General features: G+C 34.5%; 1 protein-coding gene across 11 annotated transcripts in view; it reads right to left on the bottom strand.

Moving 5' to 3' along the window:
- Positions 1-839: 839 nt before the first annotated feature.
- The window catches only part of PPIP5K2 (diphosphoinositol pentakisphosphate kinase 2), a 75,359-nt gene continuing 52,102 nt past the window's right edge, over positions 840-24,096 (bottom strand). For 2 of the 11 annotated variants that reach the window (XM_068979985.1, XM_068979986.1), the window contains exons 23-30: positions 19,954-20,121; positions 17,506-17,679; positions 16,133-16,205; positions 14,439-14,558; positions 13,498-13,560; positions 9,901-10,041; positions 6,778-6,903; positions 840-2,468 (exon numbers count right to left, since the gene is read on the bottom strand). In XM_068979985.1, coding sequence (XP_068836086.1) covers positions 2,356-2,468; positions 6,778-6,903; positions 9,901-10,041; positions 13,498-13,560; positions 14,439-14,558; positions 16,133-16,205; positions 17,506-17,679; positions 19,954-20,121 — 978 coding nt within the window. In that variant the 3' untranslated portion in view covers positions 840-2,355. Of the gene's footprint in view, positions 2,469-6,777; positions 6,904-9,900; positions 10,042-11,652; positions 11,713-13,497; positions 13,561-14,438; positions 14,559-16,132; positions 16,206-17,505; positions 17,680-19,953; positions 20,122-24,096 lie in introns of all 11 variants that reach the window. The other 9 variants (XM_068979988.1, XM_068979989.1, XM_068979990.1 and 6 more) reach the window with 6 other exon arrangements.

Here is a 24,096-nt window from a genome sequence, read left to right as displayed (position 1 = left end):
TGGTTGTTAAGAATGGACTCCGAGAACATCCCAGAACGTTTGCTGGTTGTTAAGAATGGACTCCGAGAACACCCCAGAACGTTTGCTGGTTGCTAAGAGTGGCCTGCAAGAACTCATTAGAACCATAGCAGCAGGACTTGCTGGCTCTGGACTTCAAGGGCAAAAATTGGGTCTGGGTTCACACACAGGGTTTTTAAGGGTGAAAAGATTGAATAACACACTATGGAGACTAACATGCCAGGATAAAGTGACAGTACCTCAGGCTGCGCCTTCCCATCTCTTTGCTGGTTGGTTGGAGGATTAGGCTGTGAGAAGAAATATTTTCTAGTATTTAAAAAAAACAAAAAGCACACTTCACAGGGAGAGAAACAGTGAGAAACAGATGCTTCAGTCAAACTTCCACTGAATGGTGATTAACTATAATTTCTTGCTCTGATATAGAGACTTTTTGTTTGTTTTGGAAAATGAATCTAAGATCCTTGTAAATAAAACTGTCCTGCTTATACAGCAGTGTTACCAAGTTTGGTGACTTCAGTGAAATCCTAGTTCCCGTGTAACAATGGGAAAACATGACTTGTACTGAACTTCCTAGTTAATTTCTAGGGAAGATATTGCAACAGCTATGGCTAATGCTATGAAATTTTATCTAAGATGAGCACTGTTGAATATTAAAATAGTTTCCTTCATTCTTTCTACTCTGAAAGCTAAAAGTAAAGGGACAAAGAAAAGAATAAAAAAATAATTTGCCATTTAAGTCATCCTCTGATTCCAGAAATAAAATACTTTAATTCAATTCCACTGAAAAAATAAAAGCAGTTTCTTTACTCCGACAATGAGCACATTAACCACATTTTCACATACAGAAAGCTTAGGTACATTCAACTGTTTACAAAACATGTCTCCATAATACATTTACATTCATGTGAAGTACTGACATACTAACTTATATAATTGTACATATTTGTGACTTTTGCATCTGGTACCTTTTAAAATGAACCTGTAATATGCTTAATTTCTAAAAGTCAGTTCATATATGATGATTTAAGGTTAGGAGAGTTTCTACGAAGAATTTTAATAGATGCATTCATACAAGAATTCAATAATTTTTCTAAACCTAAGTCTCAAACTAAAGCTTTAGCAACTTAAGTTACCTGACTATCAGTGGATGAATTCTTATCAAGATGTACTGTTTGGTTTACAGTTTAAGTCATTTCAACTGGTTTACAATTATTTGCGCATCAGGGGAAAATAAGCACCAAGGATAATAAATATTTTTCACATCATAGATGAAATCACAATACAATAATCTTAATGTCCCTCCAAAATCTAATAATTTAAAATAAGCATTATTTCAAATGCTCAATCTTTAAATTATCTTAGTGAGATCAACTGATATTCTAAAGATACGAATCGAAATGGTAAAAATAGGTGCCACAAATAATATCTACTGACAGCAGAATTCAGATATTTTCCTTACACTGATGAGGTTCATTTTGGAACTCAGTTTTTCAGATCTAAAAAGAATTCCAAAAATAACTAACACTTATAAACTTGTCAACTTTACCTCTTAAAAAGAAACTCTAAAGATATCTTTCTTGTCAATATATGAAGCAAAAATTTTCCTGATGATCAAAAGCACCTTATGTAAAGAAATATATAAAGAAAATATTTTCTACAAGTTAATGTACAAATTTATGTGCATAAAGGTATAGTTATCCCAGATGCACATATTTTAAATAAAACACAATAAAAAATTCAAAGCACAGATTGAAAAAATAACCCATATGCCAATACTCCAGTTATTAAATATTGCAGCATATATGTAATTATAACAATTGGGGGAAGAAAGTTTCTACTCTAAACTGTGGTCAGTGAAATCTCTTTGGAAATATGCTTTTTAAGAAGTCTCCAGTATAGCCATCAGATTTCAAGCTACAGGATTTTACAGCCCAGATGCAACCCCATGAAAATGAAAATGTACAGACACCACCTCACAGACTCTTCAGTAACCATCACCACTGTGTGACACGGGTAGGCTTTCACGTTCTTTTTCTTTACTGCAGGAACATGGCAAATATCACAATAACAACAGACCTTTATCACCGTAAGTTTTGCTACTCATAAGATGCTAATAAACATTGTTTTCAAACATTTCCAGATCATGACAAAAATTCTTTACCTGAATATATACAAAGAATTCTCTCGATTTAATCTATCTTTAAATGAATACAGAGATGTACAAGGAGACACAAATTAATTGCTTTGATATTTTTCAGTCAAGGTTTATTACATGCCTTTTTTTTTCAACTGAACACATGATTTTTACAAGGAGTTCCAGCTTCTGCTTAGAAGATTTCATTTTTTTTTCGAAGTATTTTTTTTGTGTTCATGCATTTCGGTTTTGCTAGTCATACCCTTTTTCCGTGATGAGGTATTAGGAACAGCTGTATTAGAAGGTCCGCTGGGAGCTATACAAAAAAAAAGAAAAATTACGGCTTAGATTTTCACAAGCAATCCAAGTTCAAACAATAAAAAACAATCAACAAAAGATCAAATAACACAAACTTCTCTTTTTCCCTACATTCTTCCTGGGAAACTAATTTCTTTGTGACCCCATGGACTGCAGCCCACCAGGCTCCTCTGTCCGTGGGATTCTCTAGGCAAGAACACTGGAGTGGGTTGCCATGCCCTCCTCCAGGGGATCTTCCTGACCCAGGAAATGAACTCGCGTCTCTGACGTCTCCTGCATTGGCAGGTGGGTCCTTTACCACCAGCGCCACCTAGGAAGCCACAACGACTTTGCTGCTGCTGCTGCTAAGTCGCTTCAGTCGTGTCTGATGACTATGCTAACAGTCTTCAAATTTCTACTTCTGGCCCAGGTCTTCTCCCTTACCTCAAGATCTGTATATTCTACCAGAAACCTCTATAGAGATATTGGATAGCAAATATAAACATGTTTAAAACTGAACTCATCAATTTCCCTACGAACATCTATTTTCTTTGGTATTACCTATCTTCAGTTCAGTTCAGTCACTCAGTCATGTCCGACTCTTTGCGACCCCATGAATCACAGCACGCCAGGCCTCCCTGTCCATCACCATCTCCCGGAGTTCACTCAGACTCACGTCCATTGAGGCAGTGATGCCATCCAGCCATCTCATCTCTGTCATCCCCTTCTCTTCCTGCCCCCAATCCCTCCCAGCATCAGAGTCTTTTCCAATGAGTCAACTCTTCACATGAGGTGGCCAAAGTATTGGAGTTTCAGCTTCATCATCATTCCCTCCAAAGAAATCCCAGGGCTGATCTCCTTCAGAATGGACTGGTTGGATCTCCTTGCAGTCCAAGGGACTCTCAAGAGTCTTCTCCAACACCACAGTTCAAAAGCATCAATTCTTCGGCACTCAGCCTTCTTCACAGTCCAACTCTCACATCCATACATGACCACTGGAAAAACCATAGCCTTGACTAGAAAGAACTTTGTTGGCAAAGTAATGTCTCTGCTTTTGAATATACTATCTAGGTTGGTCATAACTTTTCTTCTAAGGAGTAAGTGTCTTTTAATTTCATGGCTGCAGTCACCATCTGCAGTGATTTTGGAGCCCCCAAAAATAAAGTCTGACACTGTTTCCACTGTTTCGCCATCTATTTCCCATGAAGTGATGGGACCAGATGCCATGATCTTCGTTTTCTGAATGTTGAGCTTTAAGCCAACTTTTTCACTCTCCTCTTTCACTTTCATCAAGAGGCTTTTGAGTTCCTCTTCACTTTCTGCCATAAGGGTGGTGTCATCTGCATATCTGAGGTTATTGATATTTCTCCTGGCAATCTTGATTCCAGCTTGTGTTTCTTCCAGTCCAGCGTTTCTCATGATGTACTCTGCCTAGAAGTTAAATAAGCAGGGTGGCAATATACAGCCTTGACGGACTCCTTTTCCTATTTGGAACCAGTCTGTTGTTCCATGTCCAGTTCTAACTGTTGCTTCCTGACCTGCATATAGGTTTCTCAAGAGGCAGGTTAGGTGGTCTGGTATTCCCATCTCTTTCAGAATTTTCCACAGTTTATTGTGATCCACACAGTCAAAGGCTTTGGCATAGTCAATAAAGCAGAATTAGATGTTTTTCTGGAACTCTCTTGCTTTTTTGATGATCTAGCGGATGTTCGCAATTTGATCTCTGGTTCCTCTGCCTGTTCTACTTATCACTGTCTAAAAAGCTAAAAGATTAGAAAACTAGAAACATTCTTGAATCAGGAATCATCCTTTTATATCCAAACCAACCTCAAGCCAGTGAGTTATCAAAAAATTATTCTAAGCCAAGTTACACTTCTGTATGGATGGGTAAGCTCCTGCAGATGAATCTTCCTGAAAAACAATTATCTGAAGACACTGAAGAGGGATCAAAAGCAGAGATATACTAGGAAAGAATCAATACTTGGAAGAAGTGAACAACATGGAATTAGTTTCCCTGTCCTTTTTAAAAGAAAAAAAAAAACAGCTTTGGCCTAAGGATAGGGTCCAGTGTACACCATGTAGAATGCCTAAAATTGCAACATAAAACTCAGTCTTTCCAGTACGAAGCACCAGAAGACAAGTACTGAGGCAAAAACAATGGCTGGAAAGCCAGGTAGGAAATTCCAATTCTTTGTGTAAACACTGATCCAATGTATGAGTTCAGCAGAATAAGCTTTAAAGAAATCCAGTTCAGACTAAAGCCAGTGAAGTGAAATGTGAGCTGTCAGTTATGTCAGGGGACATAGGATTGCAATCTAAGTTCAGCCAAGGTTAATACTTTGCTTTAAAAAAAACCCCAAACAACCCAATACTCTTTGTAGGAACATAAGAGATACAACAGTCAAGAGTTGATCTAGAATACAATCCAAAATTACTCAATATATGAAAACCATGAAAAAAAAATTCCTTCTTGGGAATGGTTAAGTTCATAAGAGATCAATCCTGAGAACAGCCTGACTAATAGACAGGAATTTTAAAGCAACTATTTTAACTACACTCAAGAAAAAAGGAAAATATTCATATAATGAATAAAAATACAGGAAATCTCTGAAGGAAAAAACTATCAAGAATCAAAACAAATGCCTAAAACTAAAGAATAAATACCTGAAATAAAAATTACTGGATGGTTTAACAGCAGAATGCAGATGACAAGTAAAAGTGATTATCAACCAGGATTTTATCACCAAAAAAAAAAAAAAGTCCAAAGCATGCCACAGTCAAACTTCTGAGACCCAAAGATAGAGCAAAAACCTGAAAGTTGGCAGAGAAAAGAAATCCATTAACCCATTGCATCAGTTCAGTTCAGTCACTCAGTCATGTCCGACTCTTTATGACCCCATGAATCGCAGCACGCCAGGCCTCCCTGTCCATCACCAACTCCCGGAGTTCACTCAGACTCACGTCCATCGAGTCGGTGATGCCATCCAGCCATCTCATCCTCGGTTGTCCCCTTCTCCCCCTGCCCCCAATCCCTCCCAGCATCAGAGTCTTTTCCAATGAGTCAACTCTTCGCATGAGGTGGCCAAAGTACTGGAGCTTCAGCTTTAGCATCATTCCTTCCAAAGAAATCTCAGGGCTGATCTCCTTCAGAATGGACGGGTTGGATCTCCTTGCAGTCCAAGGGACTCTCAAGAGTCTTCCCCAACACCACAGTTCAGAAGCATCAATTCTTCGGCGCACAGCCTTATTCACAGTCCAACTCTCACATCCATACATGACTAATGGAAAAATCATAGCCTGACTAGACGGACCTTAGTTGGCAAAGTAATGTCTCTGCTTTTGAATATGCTATCTAGGTTGGTCATAACTTTGATTCCAAGGAGTAAGCGTCTTTTCATTTCATGGCTGCTATCACCATCTGCAGTGATTTTGGAGCCCCAAAAAATAAAGTCTGACACTGTTTCCACTGTTTCGCCATCTATTTCCCATGAAGTGATGGGACCAGATGCCATGATCTTCGTTTTCTGAATGTTGAGCTTTAAGCCAACTTTTTCACTCTCCTCTTTCACTTTCATCAAGAGGCTTTTGAGTTCCTCTTCACTTTCTGCCATAAGGGTGATGTCATCTGCATATCTGAGGTTATTGATATTTCTCCCAGCAATCTTGATTCCAGCTTGTGCTTCTTCCAGTCCAGTGTTTCTCATGATGTACTCTGCATAGAAGTTAAATAAGCAGGGTGGCAATATACAGCCTTGACGGACTCCTTTTCCTATTTGGAACCAGTCTGTTGTTCCATGTCTAGTTGTAACTGTTGCTTCCTGACCTGCATACAGATTTCTCAAGAGGCAGCATACATAAGAACAAGTCTTCAAATTAACAAGGACTTCTCCTCAGAAACAAGGGGAATGAGAAAAAAGTGGAACAAGATCCTTAAAATGCTGAAAGAAAAAACTTTAGAGATTCTCTGTATAGCAAAACTACCTTTCAAGAATGAAGGTAAAATAAAGATTATTTTCAGGTATATTAACAAATAAGAAGTATAAGAAATAGTAAAAAGATTCAGGTAGAATCCTGGCTGAACAGAAAAGCAAGAGAACAAAGTCCATAAAGCAGTTTGGAAAACTGTATCAAATATATTTTAACATACGTCGGGGAGGGGGGATAATTAACAAAAGAAAAAACACCTCAAACATATCAATAGGCTACAGTAACAGATTTCCTAGACTGTAATCATCCTACTTAAAAACAGATTTTTACACCTACAAAGCAAGCTATTACTACTCCTCTAATTGCTATTCAGAATCCACAAATTCACACACATGCCTAACCTGGTTTGCTGCTTGCTTTGGTACTCTTGATGCTAGCTGGTGGCGTTGGGAGGATCTTTGCAGGTGTATATGTATTTAAAGATACTTTTCTTCTCATTATTGGACTGGAACGTGAAGTTAAAGAGGCTGAAAAAGAAAAATCAAACGAAGTAATTCAATAATTTTCTGAAGCAAGTCTATCAAATTTAAACTAATCAGATTATGAATAATTGAGTCAGACTGTCTTCCTATTAACACAGTACCCAGATGAGATTTATTTTCATTCAAGAAAATGTTAAAGATTCTTTCTTCTTTCTAATTAAGGTGGGGAGATTGGGCAGCGTGAAAAGAACAAGTAGATACAATTCTTAAGTATGAAGACCTCTGGAATAGGCTGCAGTAGGGGGTGCTACTGGCATGAGATTTTGGGATCCCAAACAAATGATGGTGGAGGTAAACAAAAGGCAGATTTGTCAATTTTTGCAAGTTTGGAAGAGGGCCTGATAGCAGTAAAGACTGTGTCTCTGAAAAATCAGTATGTGGAACAGACGTGGCAAATGCGCCTGCAGTGGTTGATAACTATGTGGAATGAATATAAAGTTCACACTGGCAGAATATCAAAGTAGCCACTAGTGAAATAATATACATGTGACAATGGACAGGAGTCTGAGTGAAATCCGGGAGTTGGCGATGAACAGGGAGGCCTGGCGTGCTGCAGTCTATGGGGTTGCAGAGAGTTGGACACGACTGAGCGACTGAACTGAACTGATTCAAAAAGGTGCTTAAAACATCTCATAAAGCAGCACATCATTACTAAGCTTTTTTCTGCTTACATCTTCTTTTATAACTTCCAACCTCTAATTTAACCAATTAGTATTCTGAAATTGAGGGTTAGTGCCTTGGTGTAAGGCAGGACGAATACTGGAGTGGGCTGCTATTTCCCACTCCAGGAGATCTTCCTGACCTAGATACTGAACCCACGTCTCTTGCATCTCCTGCACTGGCAGGCAGATTCTTTACTACTGCGCCACCTGCGAAGCCCTAACTGGCACCCTATTTTCTTTAATATTCAAAGAGAATGAAAAAAGCCACACACTTTAGGAGACCTGGGTTTTAGTCTTGCTTGACCACTAACTGGTTGACTTCCTCAATGGTGTCTCTAAGTTTTTCCATTAATACAGTAAACTTCTCTCAAATGAAATCTTACATAAAATCGATCAAAGCAAGGCCTAATAATTCAGCTTCTTTCTCTCCCTCATGGAACTTCCTAAAGCTCTTGGGAATATAGTCTGAAGACCAATGAACTAAATAAAATCTAAGGTCTATCCAGTTTTATGAACTGCATTAACTGTATTTATTTTCTCATTTAGTTCCCGTTGTAAGTAATGGAATGAAATTTTAAGAGAGCTAGGGGATTGGGGTACAGCTTGTATCTACGATATAGAGAAGAGTTAATGAGAACTGGAAAAGAAATTTAGTATCTTTCAATCATTAATATATCTCAATAATGCACTCTGAGGAACTGAACTCACTTAACCACAGAAATGAAGCCATCATAAAACTACAATGCCACAGTATAAACAAAGATTATTTTTTTGTAAATATCCCACCAAAAGCCTCTTTCCAAAACAGGTGTCATTACTGCTACTTTAGCTTTAAGTCACTGACTGAAGATCTTCTAAATTCAAAACAGTTTTAATGATTACCCTAAACTCTTATTTACTAATTATGGTATTTCTTTAATCTCTATTTTAAGATTATAAATCCCTGCCCCAAGGAAGCACAGAATATAAAGTCAGGTAGAAGAAAAAAATGAGAATTTATTTACTCAGATTCTCTCTTGTGTTCCGAGGAACAGCACTGGCCTTTCTATTAGCTAACAGAGAAAGGAAAAGGAAAAATGTCCTTCAGTTTCCTCACTTCAACTGTATAGCTTGCAGATTATTTCATTTGGATTATTATCAATTCTCAGTATCAGACAAATCATATGCACATTTTAAAATGGAAACCTACTTCTCCAAACCACTTCTAAAGTGAAATATTTTAAAACATTCACACCAAGATACCTTTCCGGTTGAAAGGTGACCTCTGCCACCAGACGTGAAAGAGAAAAGCAAAAATGCAGGGGGCACTATCTGGACAGAATATGCTGAACAGATCTCTGGAGAATCACACAATGTGGTGGCCCAGGAAAGGGAAGAGAGTCACAGCAACACATGACGGTGGCTTTCATCCCAAGATCTCCAATTTTATTCTTCGGGAAAACACTTTTACAGTATTCTTCTTATGAAATACTACTTGGTATGTGCTTAGTCTCTCAGTCATTTCCGACTCTTTGAGACCCCATGGAGAGTAGCCCACTTTTTCAGACATATGACTAAGACTAGTAAGACTCTTAACTCTCAGCAGAGCAATCTCTCCCAAAACGAATGCTTCCTAAACTGGAATTCCAGTGTGTCAAAGCATCCTACAGTGTTGAAAATGACAACAGCCAGCTGACTTCTTACACTTAAAAAGGAAGCCCTGGACATTTCCCAAACTGAAGTCCCTCAGAATAATTCTATACAATATTTAAATGTGTTACCAAAATGTTTTCTCAACAAAAAAGTTTTGGAAAATGTGGGTATGGAGTTTTCCTTATAATAAAGTTTCCAAAACTGGCTTGGCCACAAACCCCTTTACTTTACACAAAGGAATTAACCTCTTCAGAATATTTCCTACAGAACACAATTTGAAGAACTGCTGCCCTAATTTGCTCTCTTCAGTTAAGAGCTCTGAGTCAAAAGTATTGAGTGGATGAACACGTGGGCATTAATGCAGACTAATATCCTGTCTTTTAAAAAAAGCTTATTATACAATGACAGTAGAAAATAAGACTATGATTTTGTATTATATATTGCTGATTTCTACTGCTGGGTCTTAGACTTCTTCCTCCTTTTGGTAAGAGAAAAAATTTGGGGGAAGAGTCAAGACAAGTGGTATACTGCACATTACACCACAGAATTCCAAACAATGTTCTTGTATACCCCCTTCTCCCCTAAAATTCTACTTACTATCACTACTTGAATTTATATTTTCATAATTATTTTATATTCAGATAAAATCTACTGTCTAAAAATCAAATAATAATAATAATTTTCCTACAAGTTTCAGGGGTCTTCCGTGGAACTTCACTTGATGGAGAAGCAATGGAAGCAAGAAATTCATCCACCTGCTTTAAGGACAAGGCATTATGAAGAGTTTCTAGAGGACAAATAGATGGCACCATCGAATACAATTCAAAACCTGAGGGGAAAAAACAAAAACAAAACCAAAACCAATAGCTGGATATTCTAAAATTCATTATTTAAAAAAGAAGATCATTGCTTAGAACTGGACAGTTTAGGTCTTTTCAATCTACCACATGCAAACACACAAGATCTCTGAAGTCATGACACCAGATGCTATGCAGTATGGGGCTGGAACAAGATGTGACAAAGACTTCATTTTAAATATAATCACAAGGTACAGCATGCACACGATTTCATTCTGTATTTGGAAAATCTAAGAGTAATACTTAATAAACCTGGGGAATAATAAAAAACAAACAAACAAAAAATACAGTGTTTTCATGGTTTTTACTTTTTAAAATCAGGTCTATTCGATAGATGAATAAGCTGATGCCATAATGTGTCCCTGATGCTGGAATGCTAAAGGTGACTTCTTGTTGAAAAACAATTAAGTAATTATTTATGAAGAGTGATTTTAAATACTTTTTTAGTCATACCAAGGCCAACAACACCTCTAGTGTGACCCCAAAACAATATCCATTCATTTACGCTGAAATTAAAATTTCAAAACATATTTCACCTACCTTGACTGAATTAACACAATTAATTCTATTGTTGGAAATTGCTAGCTGAGTCAAGTCAGACCAAGTAAAAAGCCATACAAAATACAAATATTTCTGCATTCAACAATGGCACAAATACAAAAATTTCATGAAACAAACCATGCAGGTATGTATCAATACCATCCATGAAACGAAAGCACTTAAATATACAGCTTCTTTAAACAAACAGGACATAGGTTATTTACTTTTTTATAAATATTGCTTATTTACATTTTATCCAACTGAATGGCTTTTAAAATTGCTTTTAGATACAACTAAAATACCAAGTCTTTCTGCATCTAATTTTTCAAGAATTTAAACTAATTCTCCTCCAAAAAGAAATACTTTTAATGTTTAGTTTCTATATAAAGTCTAATATTTTTAACTTAAAAATTAATTAAACTTAAGTTGATTGGAAAACTTTCTGCTTCAATAGAAATGTGCTCATTTTAACACTCACTTATATTTGATTTTGGGAGAAAATACTGACCTAAGAATTGTCTAATTCTTAGTTGGAATAGGGAAACTCTAGTTAAAAGAGAATCTAATTTTTCAATGAAAACAACCAAAGGATTACAAAACTGGTATGTTTGATTTCCAGGGGCAAACCAAAGCATGACAGAACATTACATATACTTAAAACAAAACTATAATACCATAATAGCAGCTAAAGCACCTAAGTTAAGCACTAAAGAAATTAGGCTTGCACAAGTATTACTTTTTTTTTTTTAATTGCAAGATTCATGCAAAAAGGCACAAACCCTTTCCTTGCATTACATAAAACATTGTGGCTTTTTAAAAAAAATCCTTTCCTCAGAATGTTTATTAGTTTTTTGTAAAACTATTTTCCTGCATTTGCTTGTTAAATTTTGTAACAGGCAAATGACAATATAATTGAGTCCCTTTGGACTGTATCTTTTTCCATCTATCTATAGTGAACTTTTTCTTTAATGCACAATGAAAGGGTTAGCGCAGCAATTTAAAAAGCCACCTTGCTGTCATGTTCAGAAACTATAGAAACATACCACTGGAGCCTAGAAACTCCACAGAGGAAATGGACCAGCACCTATAGAGGTGTAGGTGTTCTGCACAGAGGCCCAGAAAATAAGGTAAAGCACTGTCAGAAGATACTTGTTTCACCATGTTCCTTGAACTAAAGATGAAGGGCAGGGGTTAAGTCCATGATATGTGTTAAGATGGAAAAAACATGAAAGTTAAGGAAAATAAAAAGTAAAAGAAAGAGTCAAATGACAATTCATAGGACAGGTAAGACAACACAGCAAAAAAAAAAAGAAAAGAAAATTTGAAAACCCAAGAGAAATATTCCTAGAGTTGAAAGGGATGCATTTTATAAACATCAAGTCACAATGTGTGGAAAAATCCACATTTTTTAAAAAAAGCCTAAATCGAAAGAATATAAAATTATTTTCTGTTAAACTTAACAAAGGCTTTTTTTTTTTAAGCTTCAATAGGCAAATATTTCTCCTATATAAAACTTGCAATACTGGCACAATAACACATAAGCACTCTGCACAAAAACTACAGTCAGTCTTAAACCTTCAACGCCTCGTCTTCAGAATTTTGCGATTTTTGGTTTTTCCTGTGACTTCAGTTTTCTTCTAAGAAGTTCTTACACATGTTGGTTCTTTAGAAGCTGTAGCTGTATCAAATAAGGATCTTTTTCTTCAAAAAGATGCATATAAACAGATACAATGGAGGAAAAGAACATTTAGCTTTAAGGCTAAATTTTCACTTGTTGAGAACTGGATCTTCATACTCCACCTTCAAGAAGTATTAGTGCAGTTACTTAGGTGTCCTCTTAAAAGGATTCAGAAGGAGGAAAATGACAACAAGCTTGTGTTCAATCCTTGAGCTTCATAAAAGTTTTTGAAAAACTGACTTGAATTTTTGAAAGACTTACTTACAATTAAAAAGAAAAAAAAAGTTGCAGGGATTAAAAACAACTTCACTCAGAATAAAAGTGAAAAAATGCAGGCTTTCTTTGAAATTCTTTGATTCTGAGCTATTTTTAAATGATTAGTAAATATTCCCTTGTCCCATAAGAAAAACACTCTATGTAAGAAAGCTGTAATAGTGCAAAATTCGGTGTGTAAGTAATGGCCACACAATTTTCCTCTTCAGGCTCAAATACTGAATTTAACTGAACTGGTTGTCTAGATTTTTAGCCTAATCTTCTTCCTGTAGGTGGCCCTCCAAATTCTAACAAAAAGCAGGGTACCCTTCCCAAAACTGCTTGACAGTGGCAAACCATACTGCCATAGGAGGACTAAGTGAATGCTGAATAATGTTTTCAGCGTGCTCTAGACAAAACTGGGTTTTGTTTAGACAATCAGGGATCAATAATGTTACACAGTGAAACATGCATCCTCTGGTTCCCAAGAACTTTTCAAGGATACATCTCATTTGGCTATTTGACAAGTATGATCCTGTATTTTACATAAATAGCTCAATGAAACAATCATGTGATCAGAAGAGAAATTCAGAAGAAGATCATTAAATTCTTAAGAATTAAAAAGAAAATAAATAATATTTATTGTTGCATTTTTAAAATTATGTAGATTGATCACTTGAGAAATCAGAAGGAAATCTGAGGTGCTAATTAAGTATTAAAACTCATCATTGTGGTCATTTAAAAGTTTGATGAGCAGTGCTAAATTATTGCGCAAATTATAGCTGAAAAAGGGAGTTGGACAGTATCAATATTTGGGGTGAACAGTAAGTTAGAATTGTATGCCAATTGAAATTAAGGATTGAGAAATGTATGATACTGTATATCCCACATTTTAAAATCAAAGAAAAATAAAAAAGTGAAGCAGGGGATTATCTTTTAAAATAAAAGCAAAACGTACCATTGGTTGGGTGTCGAGCAAATGAGATAGAAAACCTTTTAACAGCAGAACCGCGTGTGGCGTCTGAGAAAGAGAAAAACAGGTACCTGAAATTCATAACAGCTACCAAAAGAAGGACACTTAAATAAAGAGGAGGAAAAACAAATATATAAGAGGGTTAGAATTAGGTGACATGCAGAAGGGACAATGAGAGAGGGAAATAAGCCAAATACTGGTTAAAAGAAGTAAAATGGCTTGATGATAGAGGCAAAGTGTTCAATAAAATATACAAAAGAAAGAAAAGCAGGATGAGCTGGCAATTCTGGTAAATCCATGTTTTACTAACTAAAATAAACTTGTGGATACATGAGAAAAAGTTTTAGATAAGCTAATTTCAAAAGGGCTAGTTAAGTATTCCTATTAACAAAACGGGCACGCTTTGATGAGCCTCAAGAGACTTTCTGAATATTGAAAGTCAAGGTGCATTAACAACAGTGAGAAGATTTCCTTCACCTAGAGAACCTAAAATATTCTCATCTTATGTTTATTCTTAAAAAAATAATGCCAATATGTTTTCTTATAAACATTTCATTCACTTTATTTATTTAGAAGTAAAATAAGGGTTAAGAATTAAAAAAAAGTTTAAAAGATGAAAGAAGTTTATTCTTTATAAAATGGCTTATTAACTATTTAAAAGAATATACATGATACAGTTCTAAATTTCATATTTCAACGAAACACTCATTGAACAAGTACTGTAAATCTAACTATAATTAACTGCTTGATGAAGCATGGACCTAAGTACTGGATAACAGAGCACACAGATAGTCACTTAGGCAAAGGGTGATGGGATTCCATTTGCATCCATCAGTGGCCTTAGGCTTGCCTTTGAGTAATATCATATGCTCATGGGTGTGTGCATGGGTGCAGGTATGATTCTGTGTGTGCATGTGTGCACATACCATCTATGCAGCCAGAAGAGGTCAGCTTTTTACGATGAGTACGAGCATAATCCTGTAGGTTAGGTGCGCTTGAAGAACCCCCGAGCACCGAGGTGCTAAACAGGCCCGCACAGTGAGACCCTGATGGGAGTTAGAGAAAATACATACATACAGCAACGGGTGTTCTTCTGTTCACATTGGGAATTCATGCAGCATGCAACAACATGGCTCTTACCACACATATCTGGCAGTGGTCACAATTCACTTATTATGTCAACTTAATACAGTCACCACCACCATTTATCATATGTACAAATGGAGGCATTTTACACTGGAGAAAATGTTCTTTGAGGAAAATAATATACCCACACAATAATTAGACATATACATATTAAAAGTATTAAAAAACACTATCACAAAAATTAATTTAGGATGATAAGGAATTTTGTCAATAAATCTGTATGAGTAGGCAATATTAAAAAACCTCTCCTAGCACAAATTAACTATTAAATCAATATTTTTGAATGTATAACTGTGAATGAAGAAGCTTTCCTGATGCCCCTGAATGTGAGTTATCAATATCTGTTATGAAATAAAGCAAATCAAAGTTTACTTATTTGCAAGAAGACCAGGTGAAACAATTTCTTTCACAATGTGGTCATTCAGGCCTAAATCACTCTAAATTTCTAATATTTAAATAACTTAAGATCTTAATTAATAAGAAGCCCAATCTGATGCTTAACTTGTAGTAAAAGTCTTTACAACCAAGGAAACCTTTTACCATTAGGTAAGGATTAAGTAAATTTTTATCAGATACATTACAATATATAAAGAAAAGAATAATGTATGTGTGTATGTGTGTGTGTTTATCTGGCAAAATATCATGGGGATATCAAAAGGTATCATTGTAACATATGTATAATTAAAGAAAGATTTTTTTCAAGTATGTAGGTATCAAGGGACCATTCATATACTTAGAATAGAAATAATAGAACATACATAGTTAAAACATTATGAAATTTGTTGTTATTAAACTGATTTAGACAATTATTTATAGAAAATGTCATCATCTGATGTAGTTTATCAATAATGATTTTAAAACCAAAATAGATTTAGAAAGGTTTTCTTCAACATTGCTTTGCTTGAGTGTTAGCAAAGAACCAATTATGTTCTATAGGTCAATAAAAAAAATCAACACTGCCACTAAACATTAGTTTTGCTTTGGCTTTCCTTAAGAAATGACCAAAGAGATCACTAGTATACCTAGACAGGTAAATAACTAGGTAAACTAATTTTAAGTGAAATATTCTCCACTTAAAAATTTTTTTAACCAGAAAAGTAGTTCTTTTTGTATGCAGTAGCCTATTTTCAGCTTTATCAACTGGGAAAAATGAAGTTTCCTTCCTAAATTAAAACATGCTGGGATTTTAACTTATAGAATACAAGATTAAAAATGAGCACTGGTAATTAAACTGAGCAGTTTACATTATGGGCATTCAAAAGTGTTATAAAATAAAACTGATGTCATTTCTTGTTCATTTCATCAAAACTTTACTGTATATTTCCAGCTTTACAACTCAACATTTCTGAATTAGTGCATGTTAAAGAAAAACTAAAGCATAGCATTTGGTCATGCTTTCACCTCTGAAGAGTTTTACATGTGTGCAAAATATTGAGTTTAAGGTTTGGAATACAATTTCCTTCAGACCACATACCTACAGTAGGGTTCTGCTTCTGTTCTACAAGAGTTCTTGGTGTTCGCAAGTAATTAGCATTTTCAGATACAACCTGCACAAGGAAAGCAAAATAAATGAAGTAAAACAGTAAAATAAACTAAAAAGTCCATACTTCATTTGCAGCCTGTTTCAGACAGACAAAGGTTAATAAGCTGTATGATAAATATTAGTAGAAATACACAAGATATGAAAGATCATGCAAGATCCCCTTGTGAAGGGAGTCCATTTCATATGAGGTCCTTGCAATGAAGTGGTGCGAAGCAGGCATTCAGAATAAATGTCACGTATGAAACAAGACAGATGAAAAGAAACAATTAATATAGACTGATATAATTTCACTCTCTCTTAAAAGAAGCCAAATGCCCACTCTTAAACAGCTCCTGTATTTGAAGGGGGAAAAAAACAATCACAAACAAAAGAAAAGACAGACAGAGACTGTTGAGATCACCATACAATTATTGATCCATGCACAGGCTTTATCAGAGTAACCTTTGAATATTCACAGCCTTAATGGATACCATAATCCCTTTTCCTATAATCAATGCATTGTATTTCCAAATGGAAATTGCTGAAGTTCTTGGAAAGTCATGTGTAACAGCAGACCTTCCATTGTGAAAAAACCCCCAAAACCCACAGTATTTTAAGTTTCCAAATGTCACCACAAAAAGTCCTTCTGAAGTCATTTATTTTGACTCCTTTTGTTGGGGTATGTTGTTGATGGGCACATATACATTGTCCCCTTTTATCTTAAAGAAAGCATTAAGATATTATACAGCTAAAAAAATAAACCCCCATATTGTACATAATTAAGACAATACTTTCAGATAATACAAAGTGAGGGAGAGAATCACCAGTATTAGATGTATCCTGCTAGTTAACACAGAGCCACATAAATCTGGATATTTTTAAAAAAATTTTTAGGTTCTCAGCAAATTCCAAATAGAATCTATTTTTCAATTATGGAGGAAAACGTTATTAAATTTCCTTACTATAAAATTATATAACTTTATTTCTGAATATTTTAAAGGACAATTAAATTTAAAAAATTTCTTTCCTTTTAAAAAAATTTTATTAACAAGCTAAAGTTCCAGGAATGTAAATTTTATTGACTTATTTTAAAATCCTGGATATTTAACCCCCTCCAGTAAAAATGCTAAACACAAGTAATGTAAGTGGTTTCTTTCCCTCAAAATATTGTCAGACATCACAAGTGTTTTAAAATGAATTCAAAATTAAAAAATGGAAGGATTTACTCTGATGTAAAATATAAGGGATTAGATGTCCTCCAAGACAGCTGTTTGTTGCTCTGAATGCGGGGAGGAAAAATGTTTAATGAAGTAAAGTTTAAAAACCTGTTGCCATGAGCCAAAAATACTGGATGTGAAAGCCAATGATTTGGGGGAGACAGGGGAAGAAGTGATTTGTTCCCCTGATCTGCGTCTTCGACGCCCAGTGCCCACACCACTGGTGTAATGCAGCCAGGTACCAGTACCCTCTGGGCTAGACACACTCAGGGGGCTCTCTTCCTAGAAGTGAGAAAAGGGGCAAAAAAAAAAAAAAAAAAAAGCAGAGCATGCAAAGTTAGATACAACAGAGCCAAATGATCAGAAAGAAAAAAAAATACAGTTTGCGCTTATCAATTTTTTAAAAAAACTATTAAACAGTAATTTGGGAGCCAAATATTTTAATATTTGAGAAATTGATAGGACTCACTTATAAATCTAATTGTGAGTAATAACAATTATGAGAATTACTTTCTTATCTTAAAATGTAAAATATTATACTGCTTAATAGTTGTCCCTTCTCTCTTAGAACTGGAAAGATTTTAACAATTTTTTATCTTGGCAAAGTTAAAAATTTGAACATATTCTGCTTAATTTTAGATATTTAAGAGGTTTTATGCTATACTGGGTAAACTTTTCAACCCAAAGCACTAAAGAATCCTTCAAAGTGTTAAAGAGACTTCAGTATATATGATGTATAAAGGAAAATTTGTTCACCAGACAAAAAAAATTAGAGGTTATTAGACGGACAATTCAAATTGCACTTGTCTACACTTGTATGTTATCTATTTATTTACTCCTTCCAAAGATTATTTGTAGAGTTCAGTAGACAAAACATGCAGCAAACATTCTCATTTTACATGTTTGCATGTTCAGATTTCAGACAGTGAGGACACAGTAAAATCTACTTGCACAAAATGAAGAGAATAGTCTCTTTCTCTGTGTGTCTTTGGGAAGTACAGACTTCTGATATCCATGGAGATGATGGACGCTGAAAAAGTCTTCAAGGTTTTACTTGAATAATTTCCCTTATGGAAGTAAAAGTTTAGCATGGCATAGAAATAATCTCTTGAAAGCAACTATTTAAATATTTATGAGAAAAAGGTTTAGCAACGTGTTCTGTTTTAAGAGTTAACAAAGGGCAGTGATTTTGTTGAAGATTTTACAAATATAGTTCTGTTGGAAAATGTAGTCAAGGAATACATTTACTGTAACAATGTTACAGAATTTTTTTGGAGTGCAGAAAAAGGTTTAATGGTGAAATTCTAAACAACCTGATAAATTACAGATTGCTTTGTTCAAAATCATCAAAATCACTGCCCTCACACAAGTGATATTTTAGGTTTTATTAATAAATGTCATTTCCCAATTTTCTAAAATTAACCCCAGGTTTCTCATTCTTAAATTAAGCTATAATAGAACAAATAACTCCAAATCCTACAATTGTTAATCATCCTCTTTTATAATTAACTTAAAATATCCCATTCACGGGAAACCCTAACTAGTATGCACTTTCCATTATAAAACTACAACAATCTATTTTATTTAGATGATGCTTTTCCTATGCATAATTGTTGAATTGGGAGAATCAAAAACACATATACTTATATAATTTGGGGTGAGAGAAAAGAGCATAATTCTTTTTTTTTGGTGTATATGTTCTTATTTACCAACTGCTAGATAGTATACCTAACTTAAGATTTGGCGTATTTGATCATCAAAAAATATTTCAGCTTAAAAGTTGATGGTGCTTCCTATCTTTATACTTTTACTTGAGAATTTAGAAAACATAAGCACTGATCTCAGATCAGTGCTGAATCATCCTACAGAAAATATAAATAACCTAAAATGAAGGTATTTAAAGAATAAAAATGTATACAGATGTTAAAGATTTACTTAACAAACTTCACTCCAACTGCTCAACTTTCCTTTTCAATGTTATTTTAGCAGCTATTTAAATGTTATTTTGTTTGTGAGCATAACAATTAACCTAAGTTATTTAATTATAGATCTAAATACACAGGTAAAGTTTTCAACTATAGCATCAAATTTTCAAATTCCTATTCTGACTTTTACAATCAGGTTAACAATTTGGAATGTCACATCTTAACCTACACTGTCATTGGAATCAGCTGCTGCTGAAGTGTCTCTGGCAATTCCTTACTACTTTTAACCAAAAATTATTCCTGATCCATTATATCAGATTTTTTTAGAAGTTCTGCATTAGACTAACCTAAAGTGACAAGGAAAAAAATAGATCAGTTTGTAGAAAGGCCTTATTTTACTACTTATATTCAACTTTGTTATGAAATCTATAAAGCTCCAAATTCTAAAAGTGATCTTTGTATTTTCTGCCTCTACATTTTAAGAAATTTATTTGAAAAATTGATAAAGTTGACAATTAAAAATCTGGTAGGTTCCCAAGCTTAATAATTAAAGCTGTATTTTCTTTTCTGTTTTATTAAAATATAGTTAGTTTACTTCATTAAAAAAACATGCTCTGACAAATATACTTACTTCATTTGTAGCCATCTTCCTAGATCTTGGAAGTGGAGACTTCCTGTGTATATGAATTGGCTCTGATACCATAGGCTTAAACAATATCACAGCTCGATCAACCTCATCTTTTTTAGAAGTATGTGGTTCATCATCACTATCAATTTTAAAAGCTCTCCTGCCTTCATTCTATGCAGAAAGAATATAACATAATAAAAATCAGATAAAACAAATCACTCTTTTTAGATGAACAAATTAAACCACCAATTGGTATGGTCACTTGAAGTACATATATACAAATTCATTTGTTCAAATGGACTGATAAATGAATTCTTATGAAAATCTAGTATTATTCTGGGTATTGTAAGACAGATGACAGAGTTCCTAACTTTAAGAAATACATATACTCTCTGGACAAATGATATAATAAAATAACAATTAAAAAGCCATATAAAACAAAATGCTTAATAAAATTTCATCCAATGTCCAAATAAATAAGCAATATTCATAAATGACAGAGGTCAGTTTTGTTACAAGTAATGTCATCAACTCAAGCACAAACTGAAACAATATCTGGGTATAGAAAATTCAAATTCTATTCCAAATATTTCCAACAAATGTGATGACTGCACACTTAAATAACAACCATTTGATGACTCACTGAATATTTACTGAGTACTACCACGTGTCAAGACTCAGATGAATAAGATACTGTCCCCAAAATATAAGAGTCTCACAGTATAGTACAGAAAACAGGTAAGTTTAAAAAGGTTATATTATATATTCATCTAAATAGAATGGATAAATTGGGGCATGGTCATACGGTGAAACACATATGTTAAAGCAGTAAGAATGGGCAAACTAAAACCAATTACATCAGTGAACCTCACAAATACACGCCGGCTAAAAGCAGCCAAAGTATGTAAAAACCTTCATTAAACTAAGGGGTATAAAAAATAAACTTCTTCAACCCAGGTAAGGGATATCTAAATAACTAGAAAAAACCATCATGGTTAATGATAAATCACTGAAAGAGAAGAATGCCCATCATCACAACATCTACTCAACATTTTATTGGACATCTGTCATCATTCAGAGATATGATCATATACATAGAAAATTAAAATGACGGGATAAATTATCAGAACGAATAAACAGCATACAGTAAGGTTGCTAGTTATAAAATCTTTATACAAAAATTCAGTTAAAATTCAATTGAAAATAGCAAACAAAATAAAATTTACATGAGTCATTTATGGCAGTATTAAAAAAGAATTTAGGAATTAAACTGACAAATAAAAGATATTAAAACAATCTTAATTTTATCAAAAAGATATAAAGAACAGCCAACTAAATTCAGAGATATATATATATACCAAGTCCTAAGACGAGAAGATTCAATTCTGAAGAAGGCGTTATGTCCAGAGAAAACTATAAGTGTTATATCTCTCAACATGATCTGCAGAGGTTATCTAATTTCAGTAAAAATCCCCAAACATTACTTTCTGCTTTACTCTGGGAATGAACAAGGATGCTTATCAATACTTCTACTCAGCACTCTACTGGTCCTAGCCAGTAGCACTTCACAAAAAACATACTCAAGTGGCCAATGAATATAAGAAAAAGTACTAATCCTTACTGGTTGTGAGGATAATGTAAATTTAAGCCACAATCCCCCGAACAACTCATTAAAAACACTAATCATACCAAGTGCTGATAAAGACATTGCAGTATCTTTGGAAAGTTATTTGACTTTATTTTTAAAAACTGAACGTATGCATACCCTATAACCCAGCAACTTCATACATTTATATCCAAAAGAAATGCATACATATGCTAAGAAAAAGGCCTGAAAAACAATGTTCATTAGGTAGATACATTCCTAAGTATTTTATTCTTTTTGTTGCAATGGTGAATGGAATTGTTTCCTTAATTTCTTTTTCTACTTTCTCATTATTAGTGTATAGGAATGCAAGGGATTTCTGTGTGTTGATTTTATATCCTGCAACTTTACTATATTCATTGATGAGCTCTAGTAATTTTCTGGTGGAGTCTTTAGGGTTTTCTATGTAGAGGATCATGTCATCTGCAAACAGTTAGAGTTTTACTTCTTCTTTTCCAATTTGGATTCCTTTTATTTCTTTTTCTGCTCTGATTGCTGTGGCCAAAACTTCCAGAACTATGTTGAATAGTAGCTGTGAAAGTGGGCACCCTTGTCTTGTTCCTGACTTTAGTGGAAATGCTTTCAATTTTTCACCATTGAGGATAATATTTGCTGTGGGTTTGTCATATATAGCTTTTCTTATGTTGAGGTATGTTCCTTCTATTCCTGCTTTCTGGAGAGTTTTTATCATAAATGGATGTTGAATTTTGTCAAAGGCCTTCTCTGCATCTATTGAGATAATCATATGGCTTTTATTTTTCAATTTGTTAATGTGGTGAATTACATTGATTGATTTGTGGATATTGAAGAATCCTTGCATCCCTGGGATAAAGCCCACTTGGTCATGGTGTATGATCTTTTTTAATGTGTTGTTGGATTCTGATTGCTAGAATTTTATTGAGGATTTTTGCATCTATGTTCATCAGTGATATTGGCCTGTAGTTTTCTTTTTTTGTGGCATCTTTGTCAGGTTTTGGTATTAGGGTGATGGTGGCCTGTGATTTGTTGGTTATTCAGAAGTGTGTTGTTCAACCTCCATATGTTGGAATTTTTAATAGTTTTTCTTCTGTAATTGAGATCTAATCTTAATGCAAAGAAACTAAAGACCTATATATAGAAAACTATAAAACACTGATGAAAGAAATCAAAGAGGACACTAATAGATGGAGAAATATACCATGTTCATGGATCGGAAGAATCAATATAAGTGAAAATGAGTATACTACCCATAGCAATTTACAAATTCAATGCAATCCCTATCAAGCTACCAGCCATATTTTTCACAGAACTAGAACAAATAATTTCAAGATTTGTATGGAAATACAAAAAACCTCGAATAGCCAAAGCAATCTTGAGAAAGAAGAATGGAACTGGAGGCATCAACTTGCCTGACTTCAGGCTCTACTACAAAGCCACAGTCATTAAGACAGTATGGTACTGGCACAAAGACAGAAATATAGATCAATGGAACAAAACAGAAAGCCCAGAGATAAATCCACACACATATGGACACCTTATCTTTGACAAAGGAGCCAAGAATATACAATGGAGTAAAGACAATCTCTTTAACAAGTGGTGCTGGGAAAACTGGTCAACCACTTGTAAAAGAATGAAACTAGATCACTTTCTAACACCACACACAAAAATAAACTCAAAATGGATTAAAGATCTAAATGTAAGACCAGAAACTATAAAACTCCTAGAGAAGAACATAGGCAAAACACTCTCAGACATAAATCACAGCAGGATCCTCTATGATCCACCTCCCAGAATTCTGGAAATAACAGCAAAAATAAACAAATGGGATCTAATTAAAATTAAAAGCTTCTGCACAACAAAGGAAACTATAAGCAAGGTGAAAAGACAGCCTTCAGAATGGGAGAAAATAATAGCAAATGAAACAACTGACAAACAACTAATCTCAAAAATATACAAGCAACTTATGCAACTCAATTCCAGAAAAATAAACGACCAATCAAAAAATGGGCCAAAGAACTAAATAGACATTTCTCCAAAGAAGACATACAGATGGCTAACAAACACATGAAAAGATGCTCAACATCACTCATTATCAGAGAAATGCAAATCAAAACCACAATGAGGTACCACTTCACACCAGTCAGAATGGCTGCGATCCAAAAATCTGCAAGCAATAAATGCTGGAGAGGGTGTGGAGAAAAGGGAATCCTCTTACACTGTTGGTGGGAATGCAAACTAGTACAACCACTACGGAAAACAGTGTGGAGATTCCTTAAAAAATTGCAAATAGAACTGCCATATGACCCAGCAATCCCACTGCTGGGCATACTCACCGAGGAAACCAGAATTGAAAGAGACACATGTACCCCAATGTTCATCGCAGCACTGTTTACAATAGCCAGGACATGGAAACAACCTAGATGTCCATCAGCAGATGACTGGATAAGAAAGCTGTGGTACATATACACAATGGAGTATTACTCAGCCATTAAAAAGAATACATTTGAATCAGTTCTGATGAG

This window comes from Capricornis sumatraensis, chromosome 9, assembly GCF_032405125.1.
Source record: "Capricornis sumatraensis isolate serow.1 chromosome 9, serow.2, whole genome shotgun sequence".
NCBI classification, from domain to species: Eukaryota; Metazoa; Chordata; class Mammalia; order Artiodactyla; family Bovidae; genus Capricornis; species Capricornis sumatraensis.
This window is presented reverse-complemented; position numbering and strand designations above follow the sequence as displayed.